General features: G+C 37.0%; 1 protein-coding gene across 1 annotated transcript in view; it reads left to right on the top strand.

Annotated features, from left to right (window-relative positions):
* The window catches only part of SMAP1 (small ArfGAP 1), a gene marked incomplete at its 5' end in the record, with an annotated part of 72,882 nt that overhangs the window by 7,167 nt on the left and 38,605 nt on the right, over nucleotides 1–27,110 (top strand). The window contains 2 exons of the mRNA XM_010285353.1: nucleotides 11,358–11,435; nucleotides 15,119–15,199. Coding sequence (XP_010283655.1) covers nucleotides 11,358–11,435; nucleotides 15,119–15,199 — 159 coding nt within the window. The remainder of the gene's footprint in view (nucleotides 1–11,357; nucleotides 11,436–15,118; nucleotides 15,200–27,110) is intronic.

Genomic DNA, 27,110 nt, shown 5'->3' with positions numbered 1-27,110 from the left:
TTATTGGTTATTTTTTTGTGGTTTGGTTTTGTTTGGTGCTGGGAAACATTCTGATATCATTTAGGCCTAATTCTTAACCATAATCTTAGGCTTCAGCCTTGTGAAAAAGCTTCTGGAATGTAGCAGGGATGGTAGCCCCAGGTAGGCAAACTACAGTGCTCTGGGTCAGGTTAGGAGATGTAGGTATGGAGTTTGTCAGTGTGATCACAGTATGCTTGCGCCTTCTTTTCACAGATGTACTTTCACATGTACTTCAGGTGAAACAAAAAGCAGGAGCTCCAGTTCAGAATAAACAATGTAGCTGGGGGTGGGAGTAAGCCTGGGAAAAAATATCAACAGAAATGATGTATTCATTATTAATACAGTTAAAATCAATCTGATATTTTAAGCGGTGTGTTAATGTGGATGAGGGTTTTTTGTGTGCCTTTCGGGTTTTTTTTAATATTTATGCCTTTTTAGATCTTACTCGGAACAGAAAACTTTTTCTAACGGTTGGAAATTTTTCAACAGGTACCTATGCTCTTGCTGCTTCATAATGTTGTAAGACAAAAGAAAAAGTTCTAGAAAAACATCTAACAATGCATTTGTAGAGATACTTTATTTCCAGAGTACTGGAATATTGCCACCTTTTGAAAATGTTTCCATTTAGCTGCTGTAAAAGTAGCAGTATTTACTTTTAAATTTTATTCTGAACAATGTAAAGGAAAGAATTTTGAATAAATTAGCCCACCCAGGGAGGCAAACTGATTTTTTTGTACCCCATGGAAGTAGCTTCAGATGCATGTCAGCTCTTTGAAAAACTTTCATAGTTGAAATGATCTGTAAATGCTTAGATGCAGTTGTAGAGTTGTGATATTATGACTAAAACTGTGAAGACAACTATGTGGTATTCATGATATTTAGGAAAAGGTATCTTTATTCTCAAAGTATATTCCATTTAAGCAGTGTAGACCCATGGCAGAATTAGAAGTAGTATTTCTCAAGCCAGTGCCTATCATAATTCTCTGCCAACATTAACACTGGTATAAAAGGCCAACACTTTATTTCTCAAGAAGTAGTTCATAGTCCTACGGTAGTGAGACCTCAGTTTGTCAAGTCTTCTGAAGACCCACTACTTAAACCCACGTTTTGGTCTGGCCAGTTGCTTTTCTGTTTTGCTTTGGTATGATGTAATTTTGAAACATTCAGGATTTCAGGGTTTTTTTAATGCTTTTTATGTATGCTTAAGTTTAAAAAGAGGAATAACACAAGTAAAACCACTTCAAGCTGACAGGATGTTACTTGGGAATATATATAAATTTTTGTTCTGTGAGTAACACACGTGATTTGTTATTGTTAATGGCAGGAACTTTTTTTCTCTTTGAGTAATCAACTTAGGAGCAGCAGTAGCTGTTAGCAAGTCAACTTATTTAAAATATCCCCAGCATAATACTGCCCTCCTAGGATTAATTTTCTGCCAAACCCCCTTTGTGATTTTTAGGCCTACATAAGCTGTGAATGATGCACAGCGCAGCATAGAAACCAATAAAATAAACTTCATATAGTAGTGAAATGATTAGGGCATCTTCATAATGTGGTGTGTCTAAGATATGATAACAGGAGCAATTTACTGTGCAGTATATGCTATGCTGTTTGACTTGATTTATCCCAGAACGCTTGTGCAACACAATCGAGAGCTTGCATTGTCACTTCTGTAGTTAACTGTAGACAGTTATCATAGGTCAAGTGGTGTGAGGTAATATTGTATGTTAAAACTGTCCTTCAGGTGAATTTTAGCACGTGAAACTGTTCAGCAATATCATTCCACTTTTATACTTGCACCTGATTATCACTTTCAAGCACAAGCAAATCCTTTTATATTCATCATAGGGGAGTTTTATACAAAATAATCCTAGAACTGAAGGGTAGGATAATAATTTTTATAAATTATTTTATACAAAATAATCCTAGAACTGAAGGGTAGCATGCAAAGTAGTTTCTCCTCTAAAAATTTTAGTCCTGAAGACTGTTTCTTATTAAATCTTTTGTTTGCTTTGGGACCTCATTAAACTCTTTGTGCTCCTTTAGTTTACTACCTCCTGGAGCAGTTTTACAGCACAGCTTGAAGTTATACAACCACCTTTCCCCAAGAATGTGAACTTGTATGGTTAAATAAATGACTTGAAGGACTTTTTCGGAATTGTTGTAGTAAATATAAGAGGAGCAAATATGAGCCTTGCTGGAAACACACTGTGGGATGTTTGTTTTTGTTAAAGTAATGTCTGCACAGAGTATTCGTCTTGACTGAAGATCTCTTTATTGAGTCCCAAATACTTGTAATCAAAGCATTACAACTGGTAAGGTGGAGGGACGGTTGTTAATGAGGCTCATGATCTTAGATGCAGTGGCCAAGAGAAATAGCAAATGTTGCCTCTTAGGTTTTTGGGAGTTAGTAAGAATCTTCCAAAATTACTGTTTAGAGGAAGTAAGCTTTGAAGTAGATGATTACACAGCATGCCCATAAGCCAAGAGGAAATGTGTGATTTTTAGAACTGAGGTTCCAGAACAAATAAAATCTGCCTAAAACACATTATTGAATAACAGCTGCTGAGGTGAATCTTTGAGACACTGCAGTAATGAAGGAGTTTCTGGTACCAAATCCAAATAATTTAATTTGACTGTATCTACATGCCACGAAGTTTAAAAGTGTACTAAAGTTGCACAAAGGTTCAGGAAATCAAGTTTGAAGTGATCATATTTTGCAATTTTTAAAAAACTTAGCACCTCTTTGATGTAAAATGAAACCTGTAAAAAGACAAACTATCGTTTAGTTTTATAGCTAATTCAATGACCCTTTTGCCACACAAGTAATAAGGAGAAGCAGTGAGGTCATTGTGTTGAGTGTGGATAAAGATTACCTATGTAGGTATTATCACAAACAATCTCTGCAGCTTTTAATAAAAATAAGTACGTAGGAGAAGAGCACAACTTCTCAGAATGCATATGGAAATTGCCTTATTCAGTGTGGATGGTGAATCAGTTTAAGGTCATTCCAGATACTTTTAGTCTCAAAAATTATGAGCTAGCACAATCTATTCCGCTACATGAAGTGGGAATATATTATCATCTCCTGACAATGTTTAGAGAATAGTAAACAAAATTTCTATATTTAAGAAAAGGTATGAATTATGTATGAAGCAGAAGTTTCATATAACTCTTAAATTCATTGAAGGAAAAGAATAATGAGTCTACATTTTCCATGCTTTCCTGTGACATTGTATGTAATTTAAGAAGTATGAACTTAGATGGGCAACTGGATAAAATGTGATGTGAATTTAGAGATTGTGATGGTACATTTTCCAGAAAGTTAATCTTAAAGGAGATTAAATCCATAATACATTTACCACACTAAAATATGTCACGTAGGCACCTTAAAATGAATAAATTGGGGTTTGATATGGTATGTGAACAGTAAGTTTGTAGTAGCTAGTATTCAGAAGCATTCAGTCACTGGCTTGGAGAGAGGTTACCTGTTATCCCTCCTAGTATTGCAAGAACCATAGTGGGTTTTTGAGTGGTCTATGGAGAATTTGTGAATCAAGTATTTTTGAAATATGCTAATGAAGATAGACATCAGTAGGAAGCACTAAAATACCATACAAGAATTATGACTTGAGGGCAGGGCTGATGGGATGAATTATTTTACAAGATCATGCTGTTAGAATGGGTTGAATTATAGAATCACAGAATAGCTCAGGCTGGGAGGGACCTTTGGGGATCGTCCAGTTCTCCCTGCTTGAAGCAGGCTCAACCTGAACAGGTTGCTTAGAGCCATGTCCAGTTGGGTTTTGAATATCTCCAGGGCTGGAGACTCCACACCCTCTCTGGGTAACCTTTTGAGTATTCACGCATCCCACAGTAAATAAAAAATATATTAAAAAAATTCTTATGTTTCAGTAGCATTTCCTGCGTTTCAATTTATGTTCAGCAGTGCCTCTTTGTCCTGTTTCTGGATATCACAGGCAACAATCTGCCTCAGTCTTTGCTCCCTGCCACCAGGTATTTATACACATTAGTAAGAATTATGCCCTCCACCCCTCTTAGCTTTCTCTCCTCCAGGCTAAACCATCTCAACACACTAAGCCTCTCCTGTCTGAAAGGTGTTCCAGTCCTTTAATTATCTTAATGTTTCTTTGCTGGACTTGCTCCAGTCTGCCCATGTCTCTCTTGTACTTGTGAGCCCAGAGCTAACTCATGTTCAACTTGTCCATCAGCACCTTCGGGTCCCCTTCTGCAAATCTGCTTTCCAGACAGTCAGTAGTAGTGCATGGGGTTATTCCTCCCCAGGTGCAGGATTTGACACTTCCCTTTGAACTTCATGTGGTTCCTGTTGCCCCATCCTGTCAACACTGTTCTGAATGGCAGCGCACCTGCCTAGTGTATCGACCACCCCTCCTTATTCTGTACCATCGTCAAACTTGCTGATCATGTACTGTGACCATTGCATGGATCATTAATGAAGTTAAATAGTGTTGGCCCCAGTATCAATACTTGGGTGTACCACTAGAGATTGCCCATGAGCTGGAGTTTGCCCAGCAGTGGTGCATGCGTTAGAGAAGCCAGGGTATGGATTTTCGGTATGCTGGCAGCATTCCCAGTAGCTCCCACATACAGGGTCTTGTTTTCCCCACTTCCGTAAGTACTATCAACTGAGGAGTAGTTCACACAGCTGGACTGCCTAGCTACAAGTTACTGTGTCCAAGTAAACAAAACTTCTGCCAAAGCTGAAGTCTGTAGTGGCTGCATTGCCACTTTGATGTGGATCATGAAAATGTAAATGATCCTGCATGCAGCAGGGCAAGCCACTTAAGAGGAAAAAGAAGGTATTATTCTGAAGTGTTGGGAAGCTCTCACTAAAGATAGTTTTCCCTGGAACAAATACAGACAACATTGGTTAGGTTGGACAGGGGAGATGGAGGACACTCCAGTAAGAGATTAAAAGCATCTGCCTTGTTGTTCTTTGTCAGCCTTTAATTAAGCCATGGTTACTCTCTGTAATATCTTGAGAGGTGGTTATCTAAAGGAGAAGCTAAATCTAAAAAAAAATGTGGACAATAATAGGTATGGATGCTCTTGGTTACAGTTGGAAAAAATATTTTGCACTCAAGTCTAATACTATTCTGTATTTCCCAGAACACTGAGTAATTGCTTCTCTGCTTGATGTGAATTTAATGAACAGCTATAGCCTTGCACACATTCAGAACTACAGCCAGCTTGTGCATAAGCTTCACCGTACTCCTGTAATGAGATATGGGCAGTCTGAAGGGGTGGACGAGTGGTGAGCGCATTCAGAATATTGATGGAAGAGCAGTACTGGCTGCTTTGCAAAGCCAGCTACTGCTGTGTTTTGTGAAATGTGGGACACTCAACCTTTGCTATCTGGTGTCCAGTGGTTAGAGCACTGAATAGGGGACGGACACGTTTTAGTAACTTTAAAAAAAAGCCTTGTCAGTCTGAAGAAGTTCTGCAGAAATTCATAGGTAAGTGCTATTAAGAGTACCTTAGTATTCTTATTCTCCTTTCAGTATTTTGAGAATAGGCCTCTTTTAAAAATGGCAAGCAACTGGTTGTGTGTTTATGTGCATCTAATAGCAGTCTTTAATTGCTACTGCTTTAAGATAAAATACTGATTTTAGTGTTGCCAACATTTGTTGGACATGTACAGTAATAAAGTCGAAAGTCTGATGAAATAAGAAAAACACATGTAGTAGCTGTACTTAAAACCTATCAAATGAGTGCAGAGTAGTCCATTTCGGTTATTTCTCTGTATATTGTGTACATATAAAATGGCCACTCGAGGGCACCTTTGTATTTGGTTCAGCTGTTAATTTTCTGAATATATTGACATGATTTGATAACGCACTCATTTTTTTAATCTCTTTAACCCGCTGAGTGATAGCACCCTAAATTTTGTATTTAAATGGAAGGTTAATACAGATTTCTAAAGTTTTAACTTGAATCCTTTTTAATAAAAAGCTAAATAATTTGCATTACATTAAGAGGAGGATTTTGGAAAACTACAAATAGAAATTGGTGAAAACTTTTCGTACGTTGACCTTAATGGCCAATAGTGTTTGTATGACTGTTATGTACCATCAGAAATATGTTAGTACCAACTGAAGTAAAATGATTCTGAGATTTTATATGTTATATTCTCTGATAGCTTCATTTAATGCTTCTTTTAAGCTTACTTTTTTCACTTGAAATAGTAGTATGGTGCACAGACTACATCAAAGCCATTGGGCCAAATACTGTTTGTATCGATACTTTTACGTAAACTATTAATATAGCATGTGTTTGGATAGTGCCACTACTAAGCAATAACTTAATAAATACTATAGAAGCTTTTAATGAAGAAAATGGGGATAGGTAACACATTGCCATGACAGGGAACCGGAGTAGTATTGTAAACCTGCAGATCCTTTCTTTTCTGATCTTATGTTTTTTGTGTACCAGAGTCTCTCACAGAGCATAGGTGAAAATGAAATCTTACAGTACTATTGCATGTGTATGTATTTTCTTGCTCAGAACCAAATGTACATGCTGCTTTAAAGACAGTATTGAGTTTCATTATGTAAAATGGGTATTTTTATCAGCTTTCTAAAAAGGAGTCCCCAAACACAAGCAATGGAAAGAGATTCAATAATTGCTTAAAATGAGATGACTGCAAGTCTTTTGGTCTAAAACATGATCAAAATTTTGTGGACATATGAGTATAAATGTAGAAACTTAAGAAACAGCTCCTTGCCTTCATTCCCTCTTTTAGGCAATTCTGAATTCATCTAATCAAAAGACCCAACTACTCTTAAGTTAAAAACTAAAATGAAATATTCTGATGCTGCTTGTCAGTTTGCAGTACATTCTTAATGCACACAAGCATGTCAACTTTATTCTTTTTCTAGCAGCATGTATGGTTGGTTGCAGGGGTTGCCATTGGTTTTGTCTGGTACTTTAAAGCGCCAATAATCAAGGATGTCTTAGTTGACAACTTGCCAGAGTGTACTACTAGAATACATTATCAGAGTAGATCAGTGTGTGCTGCTTTACTTGAATTCTGGAAGATGGCTGGAAATTGCTTTTTGGATTTTGATGTAGAAATTTAGGTGAATTTATTGCTTTACACATGCGGCCAGAAGTGGAGGAGGTTTTGGTCACTTGTCTTTAGTGGTTGTGATGACAAATTTTACTCTTAGTGCCTACTTGCTCAAATGTCTTTTTCTATTGGATCTAAATTAAACAAAGGTGTTTTTTACCTTTCCTGCTGTCTGCTCTTCAAAGTTCATAATTGGTGTCAGTCCTGGCCAGTTTTTCTAGAAGCTGATTCTTCAGCTTTTTTGTCTTTGTTTCCACTGGACTACAACAATTGCTTAAAACCGACAAATTAGAAAAGTGATAACAAGACAATTATTGCTATGGGATAGTGTTTTTTTGCAAATCGGAATTTTTTTTTTTTTTTTTCCTGCGCTAAAGAGGGAATGTCTGCTTGGAAACAACAGTATTTTAGGTGCTCAACTTGGACCCAAGCATGGAGTAGATCTTCCTTTACTGATGCTTCTGATGAAGCTTATAGAAACAAGTCACTATTAGTAAAGGCTTATAAATACTAAATAGAAAACCCTTATGTTACTTTGTGGGATTACATAGTGCTGCTTCTCGGTGATGTCAGTCTCCCAAAAATCAGTTTTAAAATTATTAAAACCTTGCTTGATAATCCTGAGTGGTGATCAGGGTTCTACTATGAAAATTTAAAGTGCATTAGTGCCTTTCAACTAATTAAAGGCAGTTTTGCCAGGAGTGAATGCAGCTTGATGACTTACTCTGGGAGAGTGGGATGCATATACCTGTCATGGGTGAGTGGTTTGATCTGGGGGTTAGTATAACCTCAGTGCTCCCACTGCTGGCCATGAATGCAGAAATAGGTCACTGAGCAGATGCTTTCTCATATGCCATTTGTTGGCAAGTTAGTGAATCTCTTTTTACTACAAACTGGAACAGCTCTGTGAGCTGCTTTATCACTGTAGTAGTTTTGAAAACAAAGATTTACTGCAAATACAAGCCAGCAGCACACAACTTGTTGTCAACTGCTGTTCCTTACCGGTGTTTCATCTGTTCAGTAGCTAATATCCCCCATAGCTAATGGTACGTCTGTGCTGAGAACAGGACGTAGAAGGTATTAATAGTAACTTGGAATGGTCTAACCTGGGTTTTGGCAACAAAGTCATCAGAGTCACGTCAAAGTTGTTAAGGGTTGACTTATGCTAATGAGAAGGATTATTTGTTGAGGCTTTTGGTCTACATTACATCAGTAGAGTGTGCTGCAGTTTGAAAATACGAACATACCACAACCTTTCAAAGTAAGAGTTGGGGGACAGTTCAAGGGAAAACAAAACCTGTGAGGTTTTACTGATATCTAAAAATATCAAGCGACTTCATTGATTTGCGAAAATATGGGGTTAGTTCAAGTTAAAAATGAGCGTTTTCAAATCTCCTGAAAACCAAACGCTTGACGACTAAGGTGTTTGGTTTCTCTTCATGCTTGAAGAGGGTATTAGCATCTGTCATAATGACTTGGATATTAGTGAAAATTCAGTTTTCTAACTGAAAAAATCCCAAGCTAATGAAAGAATATCTTTATATTGCACTGTTGTTATAGTTTTTAGTTTTATTTGGTGCTAGTTCTGGCATGCAGACATGACACAATACGACATGTGAACACAGACTGGGAGCAGAACAGTTGACACCGCAGGTACTTGATTCTAGCTGGAGAATGCTGCCTCTCGCTACGGCTCCTCTGCACTCGGCGTGGGCCGTGCTGGGCTGCTCTGCGCTCAGGAGGGGGCTGGTTCAGTGCTTGCTGGGACCCTTAACAGGGTTAACAGGTCAGCTGTCCCTTAAGCTTCAGTTTGTCCCAATAGCAAGTATTTTTCCAGGCTTCTCTGGTACGCTGATCAGCTCTTGATACTCTTTGACTGCTTAACCGCTCACAACAATGGACTGCACCAGCCTCTCTTTTAATCCTGTTTTATATTTAGCTTTATCCAGCCACTCAGTTTGATTTGATTGGATTTTTTCATTCAGATTTCCTTATCTGGCACAGCATGGTAGATAACAAATTTAACACGATGCAGTGGTGATAAAGCTGTACAGCAGCCCAAACTCGTGCTATTCCTTTCATTATATAAACTTAATCAGGTCTTTATACATTGTAATGTGTCTTCTCTTACAGATCAGCTTTAGTCGTATGCCTTTTGTACTTTTGCTTAGTTGAATATTTGCATATGTGAAGTGTGCTTTCAGGTGCTGTTTTTCAGCCTGAAGTGAATGTAGTGCTGCTGTTTAAGCATTACGCTTGGGCATTTCTCAATTCGTACATCCTGTTCCATATCCCAGGCTAGATGGCAACTGCTTTTCACTCTGTCTCCTGCTTGTAGCTTGCATGATGTTTCTCCATTACTTGGTTGGCAAAACTATAATAGTTACTTTCAGACCTTCACAGGATTACCTTATCCTAGGTTAGATAATCCCTTAATTTATGAAGATGATAACGCAGATTGAGAAGAACTATTACGGGAGGATGGAAATGTGACGCAAACATCAATTTGATGAAATTCTGCTTATCTGTCTCTTTGTGGTGACTAGCTGTTACCTGCTGTTCACCTGTGAGAGCTAGCAAGTTTAAATAATCTTAAAACCTGAAGCATACAAAAGAATGGGACGCCCCCTCATCTCACTTTGTCTTTAGAAACTTGAAAGTATACCTGAGATGTTCCATTATCGCAGTTTCACACATTTGCATTTAATTGGAATCTTAGTAAGGAACATGGTGTTAGAGCTCATAGTTTAATATATGTAGTCACCTAGTCATTTTTCTGACATCTTTATTTGGTTACAATGTGGTGTAATTGGAATAAACAGGATTCCTGTGTTTCTATAGCAACAGAATGCTATAGTCTGAGAAACTGCTTCATTGCAGCAGATGTATCCATAACTCTTCTAATAACCTGAGGATTTTAAAACACTAAATTTAAAAATGAGGATTCTGTTTCATTTTTCTGTGGGTAAAATCTGATTTAAAAATTAAACCTTATAAATATCTTTCCTGAAGCTCTACATCACCTTCCAGCATAAGCATAGTTTTTGAGTTTGTAAAAATATTGAATAAATATATTCTATGAATATTCCAGCTGTATAAGCCATGGTACTGTTAGGGTTTTCTGTATGAAATATGGGGTATTTAGACATGATGTAGGGGTGTTTTTTTCAGCTTTCAGTTTCCTTTTAGTGCAAGCTGTTTGTTTTGTTTTTTTTTTTAAACTAAGTAAAAACATGTCATCTAAATTGGTTATTTTGATCCAACATAATGACCTGCTCTGTAATAGCTTCATTATTTTAAAATTTTCCTTGTAGATAGTAGAGGTGATACAAGACAGTACAGAAGTGTCAGCTTTATAGCTCTGAAGATCTACATGTTTGGTAAATGTAATTCAGTTGCATTTTTGTAGTAAGGAGAATAGAAAGATAATGTTTCCATTAAAGTGATCAACTATGCATAAAGAAATAAGATAGGAAGATATATGAAAAGGCATTTAGAGAAATCCCATTTTCTTGAGCAAACTGCATCTGTTGCATACATAACTTACACCTTTTGGATAATTCTGGAAGTCTAGTGGTGCTAATAGCAATTTTACACACTGATTCCTAGAAAAGGAGTATAACCTGTCTGGAAGGTCTGCCGTCCTACTGCTAGAATGCTGCTTTATATTAACCCTAAGCTCTTTCCTCATTTGGAGTGCTCTTAGAGAAGAATTAATTAGAACTTTAATTAATGTATAACTTTCAGAGTTATTTTGCATTCCTCTTAATAAACGTATTTTGTTAGAGAACAAGAACAAAGGCACTCTCTTCGCTCCCCCTCCTCTGGGACAGTGTGTCATGCTTCAGGACATTAATATTTCAATAGTCACACTGGATAAAATTGAACAATGGATGAAACCTAATTATTTTTCTTAGGCCTGTGATATGATCTTATCCAGGTTCATTTTCTTATATTCTCTTCTAGTGAATTTCATTGTAAGTCACTCAATCCTGCCTGACAGATTTCCTTTAAAAATCATACTGATAAAAAGAAAAGAAAAAAAAAAAAAAGGAAATACTCTGTCTCCTCTTTTTGTTTTTTCTGTGTTGATTTTTTTTTCTTCCACTCCCAAAATTATTGAAAAAAAAGAGTGAAAATCGTAACTCTTAGCTGCCTCTGCTCCCTCCCTTCCCAGCTGTTCTTGCTTATTTTCTTTCTCATTTCTTTCCTCTGTTTTGTACAGATATCCTCTTCTGATGCTGCTCAGCCTTTGGCATCCTCTCCTTCTCTGCAAGCTGCTGCTGAGAAGAGCAAGGCAGAGGTATTTTGGTTTTGGGTGTAACTCTTGTCAGGTTACTGCTTTGCGCAAATGTTTACATTTCTATGGGGTAATTTCACTGACTTAACTAGAGAATTCGAATTGCTGGTAATACTCAGGCATTTAAAAGACTTCTCTCCTGCTTGCTTCCTGGACTAGATAAATGAAAAGAACCAATACAGTGGGACAACGCACATGTGTGATAGTTACCTCTTAGTGTTTGTATGTCAAAATTCTGGTTCTGCTCTGATTTAGTGTCACAAAACTGTGGAAACACCATTTCATTCCCAGCTAATGGGCATGAGTGACATTGTCCTGTCCCCTCAGGAATAATTTTTGATGTCTTTTTTTTATCTTACTTGCTTCTTTCAGAATCTAAATTATCAGTACTGTTCCAGCCATTTAGTTCAATGTCCTTGGAGATAAATACAGAATTAATTCTGTGACGCTTCTGTTCATTCATATTGGTTTTAATATCCCTTCTAGCTAGGATACGTGTGTATGTGCTGACATTACATTTACTATTTAGAAGGGCCTTTGAAAAACTTAACACAGAAACAGGTAGTAGGTAAGGCATCATGTGTATAAATGTTCAGTAAATCTAACAATTTGCAACAATAATGAAATAAATTTTTTTTAGAATGTGAATGCTCAATGTTAAGCTCTTTTGGATACTTTGCTCTATATTATATATATATTCATATATACAGTATATGAAATAACTTATGATCTAAACATAAATCATGTTTTTTCTTCTAAATACCGAAAATTTGGACAGATGCCATAAATTAGTTTAGTCCAGCTATATTTAAACATTAATTAAAATTTAAATGACAGTGTCATGGACTAGACCACAAGCCTTGGTGAATTTGACATGTGTTTTAAATTGTACCAGGAATAGCAGCAGCCACTTAGAATGAAACTCGCCTGGCCTCTCTTGATGCATTCAGACTTGAAAGTTCCTCTGTGTGACTAGTATACCGTACTGTTGGAAATGAATCTTAGGGGGGAAAAACCAAATAATTTTTGCTTAGAACTTAAGACCAGTATAAAGCCAATTTCATTTTATTATCTTCATAGTACTTTTTGACTGCTTTTGCAAATAATGAAACACTTGAATTTCTGGCACGAATACAGCATCTGAGAAATGTTTTTATTTAGCCTGAATTCATTTTTATCTAATGGAGCTGAAGCAGAAAGCTTGCATATTGAAATTATGAAGTGTGAAAATGAAGGAGTTACGGGTTTTCAGGTCCACAGTGAAAATGAAGTGAATGAAAATAAAAGTCACTGGGAATCAAGAGAGTTCCTGTAGGGTCTGTGAGGTGTGGAGGCAGAAACAGTGGTGAACAGTTTAAGTCTTCGTATTTTCACTATGAAGCTGTCGGGGATTTAAGGGCAATGAGAGGCATTTATTTATATTTCATCACCTTTATGGAGTGTTTGCCATATGAAACTTACTGCAAGCTCTCCTCATTCTCAAAGTCCTGAAGAATAAAAGTTTCCAGATACTTCTTCCTCTAGAAGTGAGGTTTCTCTAAGAAAACATATTTTAAAAAAACGTTGAAGTCAAACTGGAAATCAGGACATCCTGGAGATCCATATGCAAAAACTTTAACTACTTCCACTTAAACATATTCAAGTAAACTTAAGGAATGTGTTGGAAAAGTAAGCATACTGTTATGACACTTCCAACAACCTTTCCCAGGAGGAGAGAAAACAAATCACAATTGTTTTAAGACATAGAAAAGCTTCCACAGGAGAAGAGATTACATTTATTTAAATTATTCAATTTGGGAAGGTTGGAGTGGTGACAGGGAATGAAAGGCTTTTGGAAAAGTTATTGCTCTGACAGTCTGTTTGTGTGCAGTACATGATTACAGACAAAGGATTTTGAGAGTCTTTAGAATGCAGGTTGGTACTAGGATCGGTGACATAATAATGAAAGGAAGGCTGAGCTTTGTTTGAAAGGCGTGGCTATGCATTTGTAATCTTAGTTCAGTAAGCCTGCAAGTCTTAGGTTATTATGATGGCCTCAAAATAAAACACTGCTCTATACTTGTCCCAGTCATACAAACTTTTTCTTGAAAACCTGGCACTGCCACAGGTAAGATGCAGTGTTGGCTGGGACTCTGGTTTGGGTTACTATGCTCATTTTTGTGTTCCTGATGTTCACTGAAATCTAAGTTGGTCTCTGTTTCTTTTCTTCAAAACAGACATTTCAAATTCCCCTTTTCCGCAGTTTTGTGACTGTGGTCATTGCTTCCTGTTACTTCAGTGTGACCCACATTTAAACAGGTGCTTGGTGTGATAAGTCTCACTTTCCAGGACCTGAGTGTTCATGTTAATGCCTGATGAAATAATTCACAGGGTTAGTTGGGACTTTAGCAACCTCAACTGAGTAAGCGCAATCCATCTGGTAAATATGGTGAAAGTGTTGAAAACTGATTATTTGAAGTTGTGAAGAATATGTTAACTTTAGGTCTGCCATGCCTGGTCCCATCCCGTCCCTCCCGTGTGTGGTATGTCACCCCCTGCCCCAAGCAGAAAAAAACCCTTCATCTTAGTGTTACAACTATTTTAACCAAATGTTACACAGATTTAAAAATTACATATATTGGATGTTAAAAAGGCAAAAAAAATCCTTATTGATAGAAAACTGTAGCCTAGTAATCTGTTTTATTTTTAATGGTGGACCTGCATGGACAGTTATCTAACCTCTCAAACTTCTTCCTAATATTGGGAGACTTTATAAAAAATAGTGTCTGGTGGAACAAAGCTATTTCGAAGCTTTGAACAAAGGGATCCAAGCCTAATGACTGGAAGAACATTTAGGAGCTACTGTCTCATCTCCTTTATTACATATGGTAAACTCTTGTTCCATCCATTGCAGTGGTCAGGTATACTCACTAGTACTATAGTTGTACAAGGTAAATGCAGACAGATCGCTAGGTCTAAAAATCACTACTAATGCTGTGTTAAAGCAATTGCTGGCCTAAAAAGTCTGTATCTTCTGTATATTACGATGCCTTGAGGGCTATTTTATGGTTTTCTTCAGTCAGACTGGGTCTGTAATATTGCCCATTTATTCACTCAAAACTAAAAAGAAAAAATTTCTGTAATGTCATTATAATGCATTCAAAGTAGAGGGATCTCTTACATTTTCTCTTTCTGGAACAACTTAAGGTCTGTCGTATGGCCCAAGTAAACTTTTTACAGTCAGGAGAATTTTTTTTTGACTGCTACATTAGCATTTAAAAATTAGTAACTCTCTTCAAAAGCTGCATGCAAATTACCTTACTGTAGTTCTTTGGTCAGACTGGCATTTGTCCTAACAACAGAGGTTATCTGAGGTAGTGGAGTACTTGCAGATGGTTTTTCTTTTCAGACTTGCTTGTCTTAGGAGAAGCAAAACTGGTTCTTTTTTCCTTCTGCTTATAAGAAGAAATGAAGATGAGCAGGTCAAATAGTGAATTTCTTGAATTCTCAAAGTTTACAATGTTTTTAGTATATTATTTGAGCAAAATGAGTCACTTCTGGAAGCAGAGCAGATAGAAGCATAAACTCTGAACTGAAAGGGAGTAACTGAAGATCTCTGTTCATATTCTATATGACTGTGGGCATTCAACATACTTGCAAATGCATTGTTACTGAGTACTAGCAAAATTACTTTTTTTTCCCCCCAGAAGGAAAAAGAAAAAAAGAAAGAAGAGAAAAAGAGAGAGAGAGAATCAGAAAAACCATCAAAACAATTAGCAGTTGAAAAGGTAAGAATAGTTTACTTTTTCCAGTTATTTAAAAATTACACAGTGTTAGACATGTACAAAGATTTGAAAAAAATATTTTAATGGGTGTGTGTATAAGCCTGTATATATATACACGTGTGTGTATGAAGGGTAATCCACAACAATAATCCATATGAACAGTTTATTTGTGCTGTTGCTTGCATACAGAAGTTGGTTGACCATATGATGAGGAACGTGTTTGGGGGAAGAGGGAAGTGAGTTAAGATTTAAGCTCAGATAATTAAAGCTTTTAAGATGTACCATTGCTATTCTTGCACAGAAAATTTTCAATTTTATTGCATGCTGTATGGTCACTTAATACTGTATTTCATAAATGAATCCATTTTAAATGTAAGTGTATAATTTATAGAATTAAATTAGTAACTCTAGTCTAGGTAACTTGAAAACACTCAACTAGATCATGTCACAAAACATGATGGACAAACCAGTTAAGGTGCTTCTTATGCAGCTATATTAAAGCCTTAGCAATGGAGGTACAATTAAATCATGTACACTTCTGTATAGAGTTAATATTAAACAAAAATGGAATGGGTAATTTAAGTATTAAATGCAATAATTTCTTTTAAAACAGATGTCCTCTCTCAGATTATGTGAATCCATTAGTATGTTCTGATCTGCAGTGTATTCTGCAGAATGCATTGGAGTCTCCATCTGTCAGTTTATTCCCCAATAGTACTGTGTTACAATTATGAAGAATGTGTATTCATACATTATGATTGCAGATTTATTTCTAGTTCAGTTTTCAAATATAAGTTGTTTATTTTGCATGATAAAACAAGATACAAAAATAGTGCACACTTGGCGGGGAAAAAAGCCCTTCCCCAGTACAAGTATCTTTCTTCTGAAGTTGGAAAGCTGTTTTGGAATAAGTTAGTGCAGAAGCAAACTTTTGTTATGACAGTTCGTGTAGCTTCACTGAGCTAGTGGAAAAGGATATCCTTATTTGTATGGTAGGAGGTTAAAGCATATTTATGGATGACAAAAGTATCAAAATGGTTGATTATTGAAGTTTTACAAGGGCATCCACCCCAATTAAATATTTTATTCTGGTCCTCAGAACAATATACTTCAGTTATAAAGGCTAAAAACATTGCTGTGGTTTGGAAATCTTAACTTTCTAAAGCCCAAGGTCTAATTTTGGTCTGGTGGGGGAGAGGGTTTCCCTTTGCAAGGATGTCTGAACGTTGTCACATGGCTGGGAATACTTGGTTAGGTGAGGAGAAAAGATGATGGTGCATAGTTACAGCTGAGGGACTACCCTAATGCTTGAAATAAAAACCAATGGAAATGCCACTGATTAGATTTACATTTGAAATGTCATTAGATTAGCAGTTAATGATCAAGCAAGTAAAAAGAAGCATTTTGATTTTAAATGGTTGTATTACAAAATGCAGAATTTGGTAGATATATCTGAATTAAATAATAGTGCTGTTGTAACAGCTGCAAAATGTTTGAAATACTGCAGCATATTTTATTTCATTATTAATGTGTCAGCACTGATTGCTCAAATGGAACTAATGTATGTGTCATCTTTTTAATTTAAGAGATTCTTTAAGCTCCAGCTTTTCAAGGCTTTTAAGGATCGTTCAAAATAAACTGTAAACATTACATCTTTTAAAATGGCAGTCACTTTCTAGAATCCAAAGGATAGAGAGCTATATCAAATGCTTGCGTTTCCTGCAAGTACTGGAGAGATAGTGGACCAAAAAGTTTTATTTTTATATACGAACCAATACATTGCTGCTTTTGTGGTGTGGTTCTGCTTCAGGGAGCTGATAAACATGACTAGTCATCATAGTTTGACTAATAATGGTACACTTCACATCTGGTTAGAGACTCTCTGTAGGATATTTTAAATATTGCATGTTGAATCAGTAGGGGAATGCTGGCATCTTGACCGTAGTATCATGTTTTCAGCAACCACATCAAGTAGTAGATGGCTATTTATCCCAGTTCTCAGCTTTCTGGAGAAGGAAACAGAATATGAGAATTCTCTTCACACTTCATAGGAGAAGTCATTGGTTGCCTTTATTGCAGGCATGGTATATCTCTGATCTAGACATTCCAGGCTTGGGAAGTTAATTAATTAAAAATATGTGACCAAGCAATTGGCAGTTCTACCACAATTTTGAGACTTTAATTCAAGCAATGTTTTAGCCATCCTGTAGAAGAATCAATAAAGATGGAAAAAATTATGGGCTTTAAACTAGTAAAAAGGTGAAGCTATAGAAAACCAGATCTTTTTACAAGTGTCATGTACCCCTACAAGTTTTAAGATCCTAATGTCTTCTTTTTTATATCTTATATTGAGTTTAAGTTTCTCAGGTCTTAAAACAAGAATATGCATCCTAAAAAATTAAAATGTTCACATTCAATCTCATTTTCTGATCTCTGCTTCATAGAACTGACTAATCTGCTCCTACATCCGCATTAGAGTGTTTCGCCAGTGAATAACTGGTCTTTAGCCTTTAACAAGCTGAATGTCCAGTGTGATATCTGTTGCATTTTGAAATATTGCTGAAAGCTTGTAGCACTGATTTAGTAAGCTGCATTATTCCAATGTTGTGCTAATGTGTTAGGTAATTATGGCATAAAAGATACTTCGATTAGCATGCTTTGATAAGTAAGAAGAAGAGAAAATAATCTTTTACCTGATTTCACAATAGTAGGCTTTCCTACTGAAATTTTTGTTAGGTAAGAATCATCATGTCCTTAAAGCAGGTTTTGTGGGAAACATGTTTTATGAACATTTGAGTTGGAGACAGTGATTTCAGATGTAGAGTAGAATTTCATCAAGATTAGAGAGTTCTACTGCAGAATAGTGAGTAGCAAGGATACTTTTTTGACTATTTTTCTGGGCTGTTCTACTTTCTGTGACAAAATTACTGGGTAATTTGTAATATAACAAGATCTTACTATGTCAGCTGCTATTGAATCTAGTCCGGTGATTAGAGTTTTACTGGAAGCAGCCAACAACATGATGTTCCTCATCAGATCTGCAGAATTCTTAAAATAAAATAAGTGACATTGCCAAGCTACTGTCAGCTGTAATGTTTTTTACAGTCTTATTGAAGAAAGTTGAGAAACTTGCATAACTTACCCAGGGTTGTTCTTCCCCATCTCGTTGTGCCATTTCCACAATTGCAGACCTCAGGTTTCCTCAGTGCTCACACTTAAAATAACCTTGTCTTTACAATTCCTTTGGAGAAAAGAAAAAATTGCCAGAAAACTGCTGGAACAATTTAATACAGTTCTTCATATGACATGAAGACTGGGGCCAGGTTATATGGAGCTGAGATGTCCAGTCAAAACCTAGCTTGTTTGCAAGCAACAGAAATGCCAATTTCAGCAATAAAAAAATGTGCTGAATTACAAGAATAAGTAGTCAAACTGAGCTAATCACATGCTTCTTAATGCTTCTTATGGGCCAACGGCAAGAATAATAGCACAAGGCAGACTGTCATGCAATGAAAGTAATTTTCACATGTTCTGTACACACAATTAAGATTAAGTGTTTTAAATTGCCTAAAAAAGTAAATCTGGTATTTTAAGAGCCCTTTTCAGTAGTGGGGAGGGGAGAAAGTTGGTAGTTTGACCACCATTCTGTTTTGTTGATGGTAACACATGCAAATTTTTAATTTGTAGGTGAGAAAAACCTGCCCACCCTTTCATCAGCTGCTGAGAAACTTCCACTTCTTATTAATTACTCCTTTGCACAGCTGAAGTTCATGAAATTTCCCAAATCAACCATGATTTTCTTTCTTTCTTTTTTTCTTCCTTTCTTTTCTGTCTAAGCAGACTGAGCGAGTTCTCTATTTGGGAGGATAGGAAAACACTGAACTCCTTTTTATTTCTAGTAGTATATCTATTTCCTACTGAGTAGGATTTTTGTTCATCCTTAGGTAATTGACTGTGCTCCATTTAGTCATTTGCTGACTTTAAAATGCTTACATATTCTACTGGTGTGTGAGTTACCAAAGCCTCATAGTAGTTTTATGAACTAAAATTTAAACTGTGTAGTTGTAGGTAGAGTTTCTGCTCACAGCACAGAAGAGCATGTTAAGTAAGCTCCATGCTGCTTCTTCATGCAGTATGTTGGAGCAGGGTCCCTGTGCACTCCATCTACCTTGTACCTGTTTTCCACTGAAAGGAAGCATAGAAAAGAAAGAAATGAGATGTAGTTTGGTCATCCGGGCTGAAGGGTCAGGACTACGAGGGAAATGGGAGGCGTGTGAGCTGTGGTATTTGGGTGCCCCAAGGATAAATGAGGCCATGAGAGCTGCAAAGAATGGTGTGAGGAAGACTGTGGACAATCGAAAGGTATGCTCTTTACAGAATGGACAGAAAAATCTTCATGGTTGACACACCTGGGGGACAGGATGCCATCCAGAGGGACCTGGACAAGCTTGAGGAATGGGCCAACATGGACCTCATGAGGTTCAACAAGGCCAGGTGCAGGGTCCTGCATCTGGGCCAGGGCAGCCCCTGGTATCAGTACAGGCTCGGGGATGAAGGCATTGACCTGCTCAGAAGGACTTGGGGGTCGTGGTGGATGAAAAACTGGACACGAGCCAGCAATGTGTGTTTGCAGCCCAGAAGGCCAACCCCCAAGGGAGGGGATTCTGCCCCTCTACTCTGCTCTGGTGAGACCCCACGTGGAGTCCTGTGTCCAGCTCTGGAGTCCTCAGCACAGGAAAGACATGGACTTGTTGGAGGGGGTCCAGAGGAGGGCCACAAAAATGATCAGAGGGATGGAACACCTCTCCTCTGAGGACAGGCTGAGAAAGTTGTGGTTGTTCATTCTGGAGAAGACTCCAGGGAGACCTTCTTGCAGCCTTCTGGTACTTCTGGAACTTCTAAGAAAGGTGGGGGACAGACTTTTTAGTACGGCCTGTTGCAATAGGACAAGGGGACATTTTTCACAGTGAGGGTGGTGAAACACTGGCACAGGTTGCCCAGAGAGGTGGTAGATGCCCCATCCCTGGAAACATTCAAGGTCACGTTGGATGGGTCTCTGAGCAACCTGATCTAGTTGAAGATGTCCCTGCTCCTTGCAGGGCGTTGGACTAGATGACCTTGAAAGGTCCCTTCCAACCCAAACTATTCTGTGATTCTATGCATTTGACAAGGCTGCTAATAAATGTGGGTTGCGTTAAGTACTTCATTTAGCAAAATACTTCCATTGCACAATATTTGATTTAGAACAGAGAACTTGGATTGAGTTCTATGAATGAGAGTTCTTGAATTTCAGAGCAATGAGGATAATTGTAGCTTTTTTCAAAACATACCTTTTTATGTCCATCTGCAGTACGAATTCAGATAAAAAAAGGTATAACTAGGTATGATGTCTTGTGGCTTTGGTGTGCTCCAAAAGTAAACAATGAGAGCATTCATAATGCCTATATCTTTCTGATTTTTGTAGGGTTCAGCTTTTTATATACTTTTAATTTTTAAATAAAGAAAATCTTGATGTGCTTCAGTGCTAGCAATCCAGAATTAAGGCAGAAGTGTTCTGGAAAACTCCCTGGAAAACTTGACAAGTGTTTCTGATACCCAAAATCGTAAAGTTCACCTAAGTCTGTGCCACTGAATGCTTTGACAGTGCTTGGATTCAGCCCTGTGTAGCTTTCTGTGGTGTTTATTTTAAAGATTTTGCATCAGTTTATGACTTTCATGAAAGCATTGTGATGGTTTCACTGTAAAATACTGCATATTGAAGGCCGTAGTTACTGTGAAACTGCATTTAATTTATTGAAAGTAAGCCTTTTTAAGACAGGTTGCACTGTATTGGGACAATAAAGTTAAATTAAATGGTTAGGATGTAAAGAACAAACTTTTTTCTTCACAAGCTACTTGTGCTTTTGCAAACTAATATTGACTTGCAAAGTTAAGACTTTTTCTGCTGAATATATCAGGATGATGAATGTTTCTGAAGTATTGCAGCACTTAAACTTGATTAACTGAAGTACTATTTGACACTGTAAGTTTAGTTCGTTTTATTATATTGCATTTTGAGTTTGAAATAGGCACTTTTTTGTGTGTAGAGTTGCCTTAAGTGACAGGAATGGGTCAACTAGAGGTTATTTTTCAATGGTAGTATCTCAAGTGCTGTTTTTCTTCCCCAAACTGGAGACCAAATTGCCGGCTTAAACTCGGCAATAAAAGTGAACTGCTGCCCCTCAGTCAACTGGTACCAAGCAGCACCAGATGGCCCCTGTTACTGAGGTACTGACATAAGTTTATTTGCATTTAAAAAGTGCTAGAAAACCCCTCAAGTAAAAGTGAGGGCAGATCATATTAGCAGCTTTTTCCATTCATATGGGAAAAACAATGTGCCAAATGAGAACTTACTGTAGCTTCTTAGGGTGGTGTTTTTGTTTGTTTCTCCCCCCAAAGACAGCTAAAACTGCCACAAAAATCAACCTGTCTGGGCAAGTGAAACAAGGGGAACTGTTAGTCCCCATTAGTTCTCTGGGGATGTTTTTTACTTACCCAAAGTATTCTGAATTATCATCCTAATAATTTTGTATAAGGAGAAATGAGTTGGAGCAAATAGTGCTGGTGTTCTTTAAAACTGTGTAGCATTGTGAGAATGTGTGGAAAAATGAAAGCCTGCAAAATTTTTGGTGTCCACTTAAACACTGGTTTGGTGGAAGTGATGTATTTAAGGTGTTTAGTTTTAAGTTGTAGGAATAAGTTGTCCCACAAATATTGACCTAAATGATAATTTCAATACAGAATTAAGCTGTAAATATTCTGTTTTCTTTATTTTGATACTGTATTGATGGTATATTTGCTAAATCACTTTAATAGTTGTTAAGTTTCCCTAGAATTCTGAACATTATTCGCCTTTCTGAGTGATTTTAATTTTAGAATGTTTTTTCTTTATATATAAAATGTAATATAAATTTAAATTCTATATAAGCAATCAAATGTTTATCACAGGAACAGAAAAATAGAAACTTTTTTTACCCTCTGGTTGAATATATAGTCTTATTTATACTTTTAGTCCTCGTTTTCACAAATTCAGACTGAATAGATACGAGTTAAAGCTCAGGATTCAGGGGTATGTGATAAGACATAGGACAGCCTGTTTCCCTGCTTCCTACCCCAACATAGAATGAAGAGTTTTAAGCTTCTTGTTCTCTCAGCCTGCACTTTATGGACCTGTCCCAGCCTGGTTTTACCTTGCTAGTCATACCTTTTCAGTCTTACGGAAGAGATCAGATTATTTTGGATTCTTTGGTTGCTTCTAATGCTAATCTGGAGAAAGGCAAATCAAATTAGATTCTTCCGTCAACTGTGCAATTCATTCCTTTTGCAGGTAACAAAGGACTCCTTATGTTTGAGGATTGCCTTGAAAAATAGTCTTACTTAATGAAATTATTCTGTTGCAGCTCTTATTACGTATTGGGATTTTTACACAAAGCAATTAAGAAATGGATATTTCAGGTAGAACCAATTGAAAGAAAACCCTTTTTTTTGCGAGATGGGAAAAAGGGTATTTGTCCTTTTACTGTTGGAAAAGGAGTCAACCTACAGGAAGGGTATCACGTTTTTTTCCTCAGCCCAGTGCGTGTTTGTATCGGCTTGATTCTCTCAACTTTGGTCTGCAACAGAACAGTATTTTAATCTAATTTCTTTTTAATTCTTTAGAAATGGAATCTTAAAGCTATGAGAGTTTTGGGTTGGGACTACTTTGGTTAAATTGGCCTTTGTTTAATTTCCCAAACTATTTTTAACAAAAAGGTATTGTTAAGTGTGCTTAGTTTTTAACTGATCCTCAGTTATATTTTTGCTCCATGAAAGGTCAAAACCTAGAACTGCCCTGGGTTTTCAGTTGATAATACTCATTGACAGATGGCATTTTTAGGTTTCTCCTGCTTGCTTGTTGATAAGCTTTGCATTTTTTCCTGGTGACACTGAGACAATTAGGAAGGCAACATTTTCATATACTTATGTGTATGTTGAACCAAAAAAACCTGGACATATTTAAATACGCATGAACTAAATCACCCTTGTTCATGGATGGATGCTATCTTTAGATAAAAACACCTATATGACCAAGACTTACTCATTCTGAAATATTTGAAACCACAGGAGCATGTGTGGTTTAAAGTGCAAATAAACAGTCTCATCTAAAAAGTTTATAAAAATTATAGTACTAGTTAGGAGATTGTGTATACTCAATCACATTTGCAAGAACAAAAAGCATGACATTTTTACAGAAGTGGTACTGATACACGAAACAATGTAAAGGGTAAGGATTGAATGAGATGAAGTTGATAACAAGAATTTGTATGTATTTTGAATAATGTAACTCAAAATAATAATCTTACCTTGTTTTGAATAATAGGCTTCCTTTGTTTTCCTAAAATAATGCAAGTGCTGAAGCATGAGCAGATCCATCAAATGTCTTGGTGCGTTCTGTTTCATTTTACTGTACTTAAGCTAGAAAGTGCTTAAACTCCTCAGCAGAGAGATCTCACTCAGTGTGTCACCATCAAAATTGGGCAATGGGGTAGTGGGGAGGCACAGATAGTAACTCTGCTTTCCATAAAAAAATAATTTCAGACGCTGACAATATTAAAAGCTCCAACATTATCTTAAGCTTTAAATTGTTTTTTAAAAAATAAATAATAAAATGCCATAAAAGGCTTCAACAAGCTTCCAAACACTGTCATGCAACTTTCAGTGTCTTCCAGTTTAAATTCATAGTTGACATAGGTGTTGATTGTGTGGCTTTTTGCTATAAGGAATAAGCGTATGTATTCGGACTGTTCAATTTATTATGTTTTGATAGTTGCTCATGGTGCTAGAACAGTTACACAGAGAATTTTATGGCTCTGACATTCATACTCTTACATAATTATGTCTTCGCAAAATTAACTCCAAAGTATTTGGAAGATAGCATTGTAGCTGTGCTAGAGATAAAAGCAGGATCTTTAACACAATTTAAAGGAAGTGGACAAATTTCTTGCTCTAGGTAATTTTGTGAGATAAGTATGATAGAAAATTAAGTCGACAGGTACCTAGTTGTTCAAATAACTAGCATCTCTTTAATGCTAAACTCCTTATATATCAATCAGCACTGTTAACACATCTGCAATCAATTGCCTTCTGTCTCTGTTGAAAAAAGGGTTGCAACTGGATGAGCTTGCCTCAGTTTTATTTGACATTTTTCCTTTATAAGATTGGCACCTGCAGCTAGAAAATGGGGGCAGTTCTGAGGTTGGTCCCCATGCATGTCAGTGTACTGTTGAAAAATAAATCTGTCCTGCCTCTCTGCTCAGCAAGTATGGTCTCCCTCAACTTGAGGATATAGTACTTCATGTAAGAGTAGGGTACTGCAGGCTTGTCTGCTTGGCAGATAGTGTATTTTACACTGTATAGTAACATGGGTAACTTCTGCTCAAGATAACCTACAGATTTTTTTTTTATCTTATATAATTAACCCTGAGTTTACACTGTGAGTAGATATCAAGATATCTTTTTTCTTTGTTTAAACATAGACTATTTTAGTGGTGTAAAATAAATTGGTTTGGTTGAATCTCAGCATAAATGTTGAAATGGGTGCCTAAGCAAGCAAGTCGGAGCCCTTGTAACATCGCTTTGAAGGGTCAGTTGTGAAATTTCAGAATCTTTGTAGCTGTGAATCTAAAAGGTTTTAGCAATCCTTACATTTTGTAAGGATGATTTAAGTATTCATTTTCGGAATACCCAGAAACGTCATATAGGTTCATAATATTTAAACTGGAGGAATAAAAGCAGAAAGAACTTTGACTCATTTTCAGTTGAGATGTAGACTGTTAGATTGGATTGGGGCTAGAGTGGTTCACGGTAAGTTGATGTTAAAGATTACAATGATACGGAGGACAACCTAATTTAGGAAAAGTCCTAATGCAGAGGTGGTTTATACGAAACAATATTCAGTGTGATGCTGTAAGACTATGCAACTAAAACATAAAGACTGAAGAATCAGAGGAACAACGATAGGGAGGAGAACCAGAGTAATCTAATGGGTGAAAACAGAGCACAGTGATCTGCTTCTCCTAGCTCCATCGGAGGAGAGTGGTGAGGTGAGATTTCTTTTCCTTTCTCAAGGAAAGAGATTCTTTCCCAGGAACCCCAGGTGAGGAAGGGGTGATTGCATATTAGGCTATAGGACAATTATGGGATCCAGAGAGAAAAGAAGTCAGGGATAGGGCAGAGAATATTGTAGGAAGCTTATTGTGGGATGTTTAGGTGACAGACCAAAAGCAGGGAAGGAGGGATCAAGGTGGATTGGGGTGGAACAAGCATGAGGAAGCAGGCGGGGGGAAGAGGCTAAGAAGGACCAGTCACATATAGGCAGGTTGCTGGGCTTGTCTGATCCCAGCACTTGATCGCTGCAGGCTATCCTATATTCTTGCCAAATTTTATTTGCAACCACACTGTGTGTGAACGTGGTGTCTCTTCTGTATCTGTGTGTGAACACTAGCAAACTTCAAGCTGGACTACCGGACAAGTAGGCAAAGAGGTTAGTGTCAGCCACTGGAAAGAAACTGCAAGTTTGAAGAACTTAAGGGTCACCAACTGGAGAGACCAGCATCTAGAAGCCAAAGGTAGCATGTCTAAGACCACCAACTACTGGAGACACCCATATTGTGCTCACATACATGTGTGTATCAGCTAGCAAATTTCATGCTGGACTAGCCAATGAGTAGGATATCAGCATCTGGAAAGATCCAAGGTCTGAGCTGATGACTGGCTAAGGGTGTAGTGTCTTGATACTGGATGAACTGAAGTTTAATGCAAAAAGCATTTTTTCACAAAAAAAGCACTTTTGTTATAGTTAAGGAAAAGAATGCAAACCATACCTTGACAAAGAGGGATGGAAAACAATGCTGGTATTGGATTGTTTTTTCACTATGAGCTCTGTCAGTTGCCATGCCTGAAAAAGCTAATTCTTTTCTGGAGATGTATGAAGAAGGAATTACAAATACATGCCCCTTATTTCTGATTGAGTACACTGATGTGCTATTATGTATGATTCGCAAGGTTTTTAGAAGGAAAGTTATAAAAGAAAACGGTTTAATGAGGAACTGGAACTAATACAGCTTCGTTATTGCAATCTTGCCCAGGCTAATAAGCTCAATAGAAATGGAGTAGAAATATGTAAGCTGGGTTCATATAACCATAATATGTAGTTATAAAACTTGAAGATGTATTTAAAACAGCTTATAAAAGTACAAACAATGTTTATTGCATTTCACAGCTTGCAAACTGAGGTGCATTAAAACACTTCGGCCATAATACTATTTATACGTGTTGTAATGGGATGCTGGATCAGCTACAGCTTTGAGATGAATCTGCCTAGATTTTCTACTTCATAATGATTTCTAAAGGATTAAAAAAAAGGGTTTTATTTGATTAAAAGTGGAATGCTTGGGTTTTATCTAAATCAAGTTCCATGACAAGGTAATACAAAATAGGAAAAGGGTTGATAAACAGTTTTTCCCTTTGCCTTTTATGTCCTTGCAAACAGGTCCTTGCCTCTGGGCTCAAATGCAGTCATTTCAAAGATGTTGAGCTGCAGCAAACTGCTCAAATCCTTGCCCCCAGAATCCCTAGAAAACTTTGATACCTCTGCGCTCAGAGTATGTGCCTATTCTTCTCTGCTGTCTTGCCTATTTCTAACTTCAGGTTGCTGCTTCTTGTTGTCACTGTTAATTTAACAATCATCTTGCAATCTTTTGGCGCTTTTCTTCAAGTGCCAAAGTTAGGAGAAGAGCTTGCCCTCCTTTTTTCAGACTCTGTTCTGAACTTGTCAGCTTAAAGAACATAATATATTTGAAAATGAATGCATGCAACTAGTATTTTAAATATGGTT

Source organism: Phaethon lepturus, unplaced genomic scaffold (genome assembly GCF_000687285.1).
Source record: "Phaethon lepturus isolate BGI_N335 unplaced genomic scaffold, ASM68728v1 scaffold5164, whole genome shotgun sequence".
NCBI classification, from domain to species: Eukaryota; Metazoa; Chordata; class Aves; order Phaethontiformes; family Phaethontidae; genus Phaethon; species Phaethon lepturus.
Note: the sequence above shows the minus strand (reverse complement) of the source record. Positions and strands in the feature narration are given on the sequence as shown.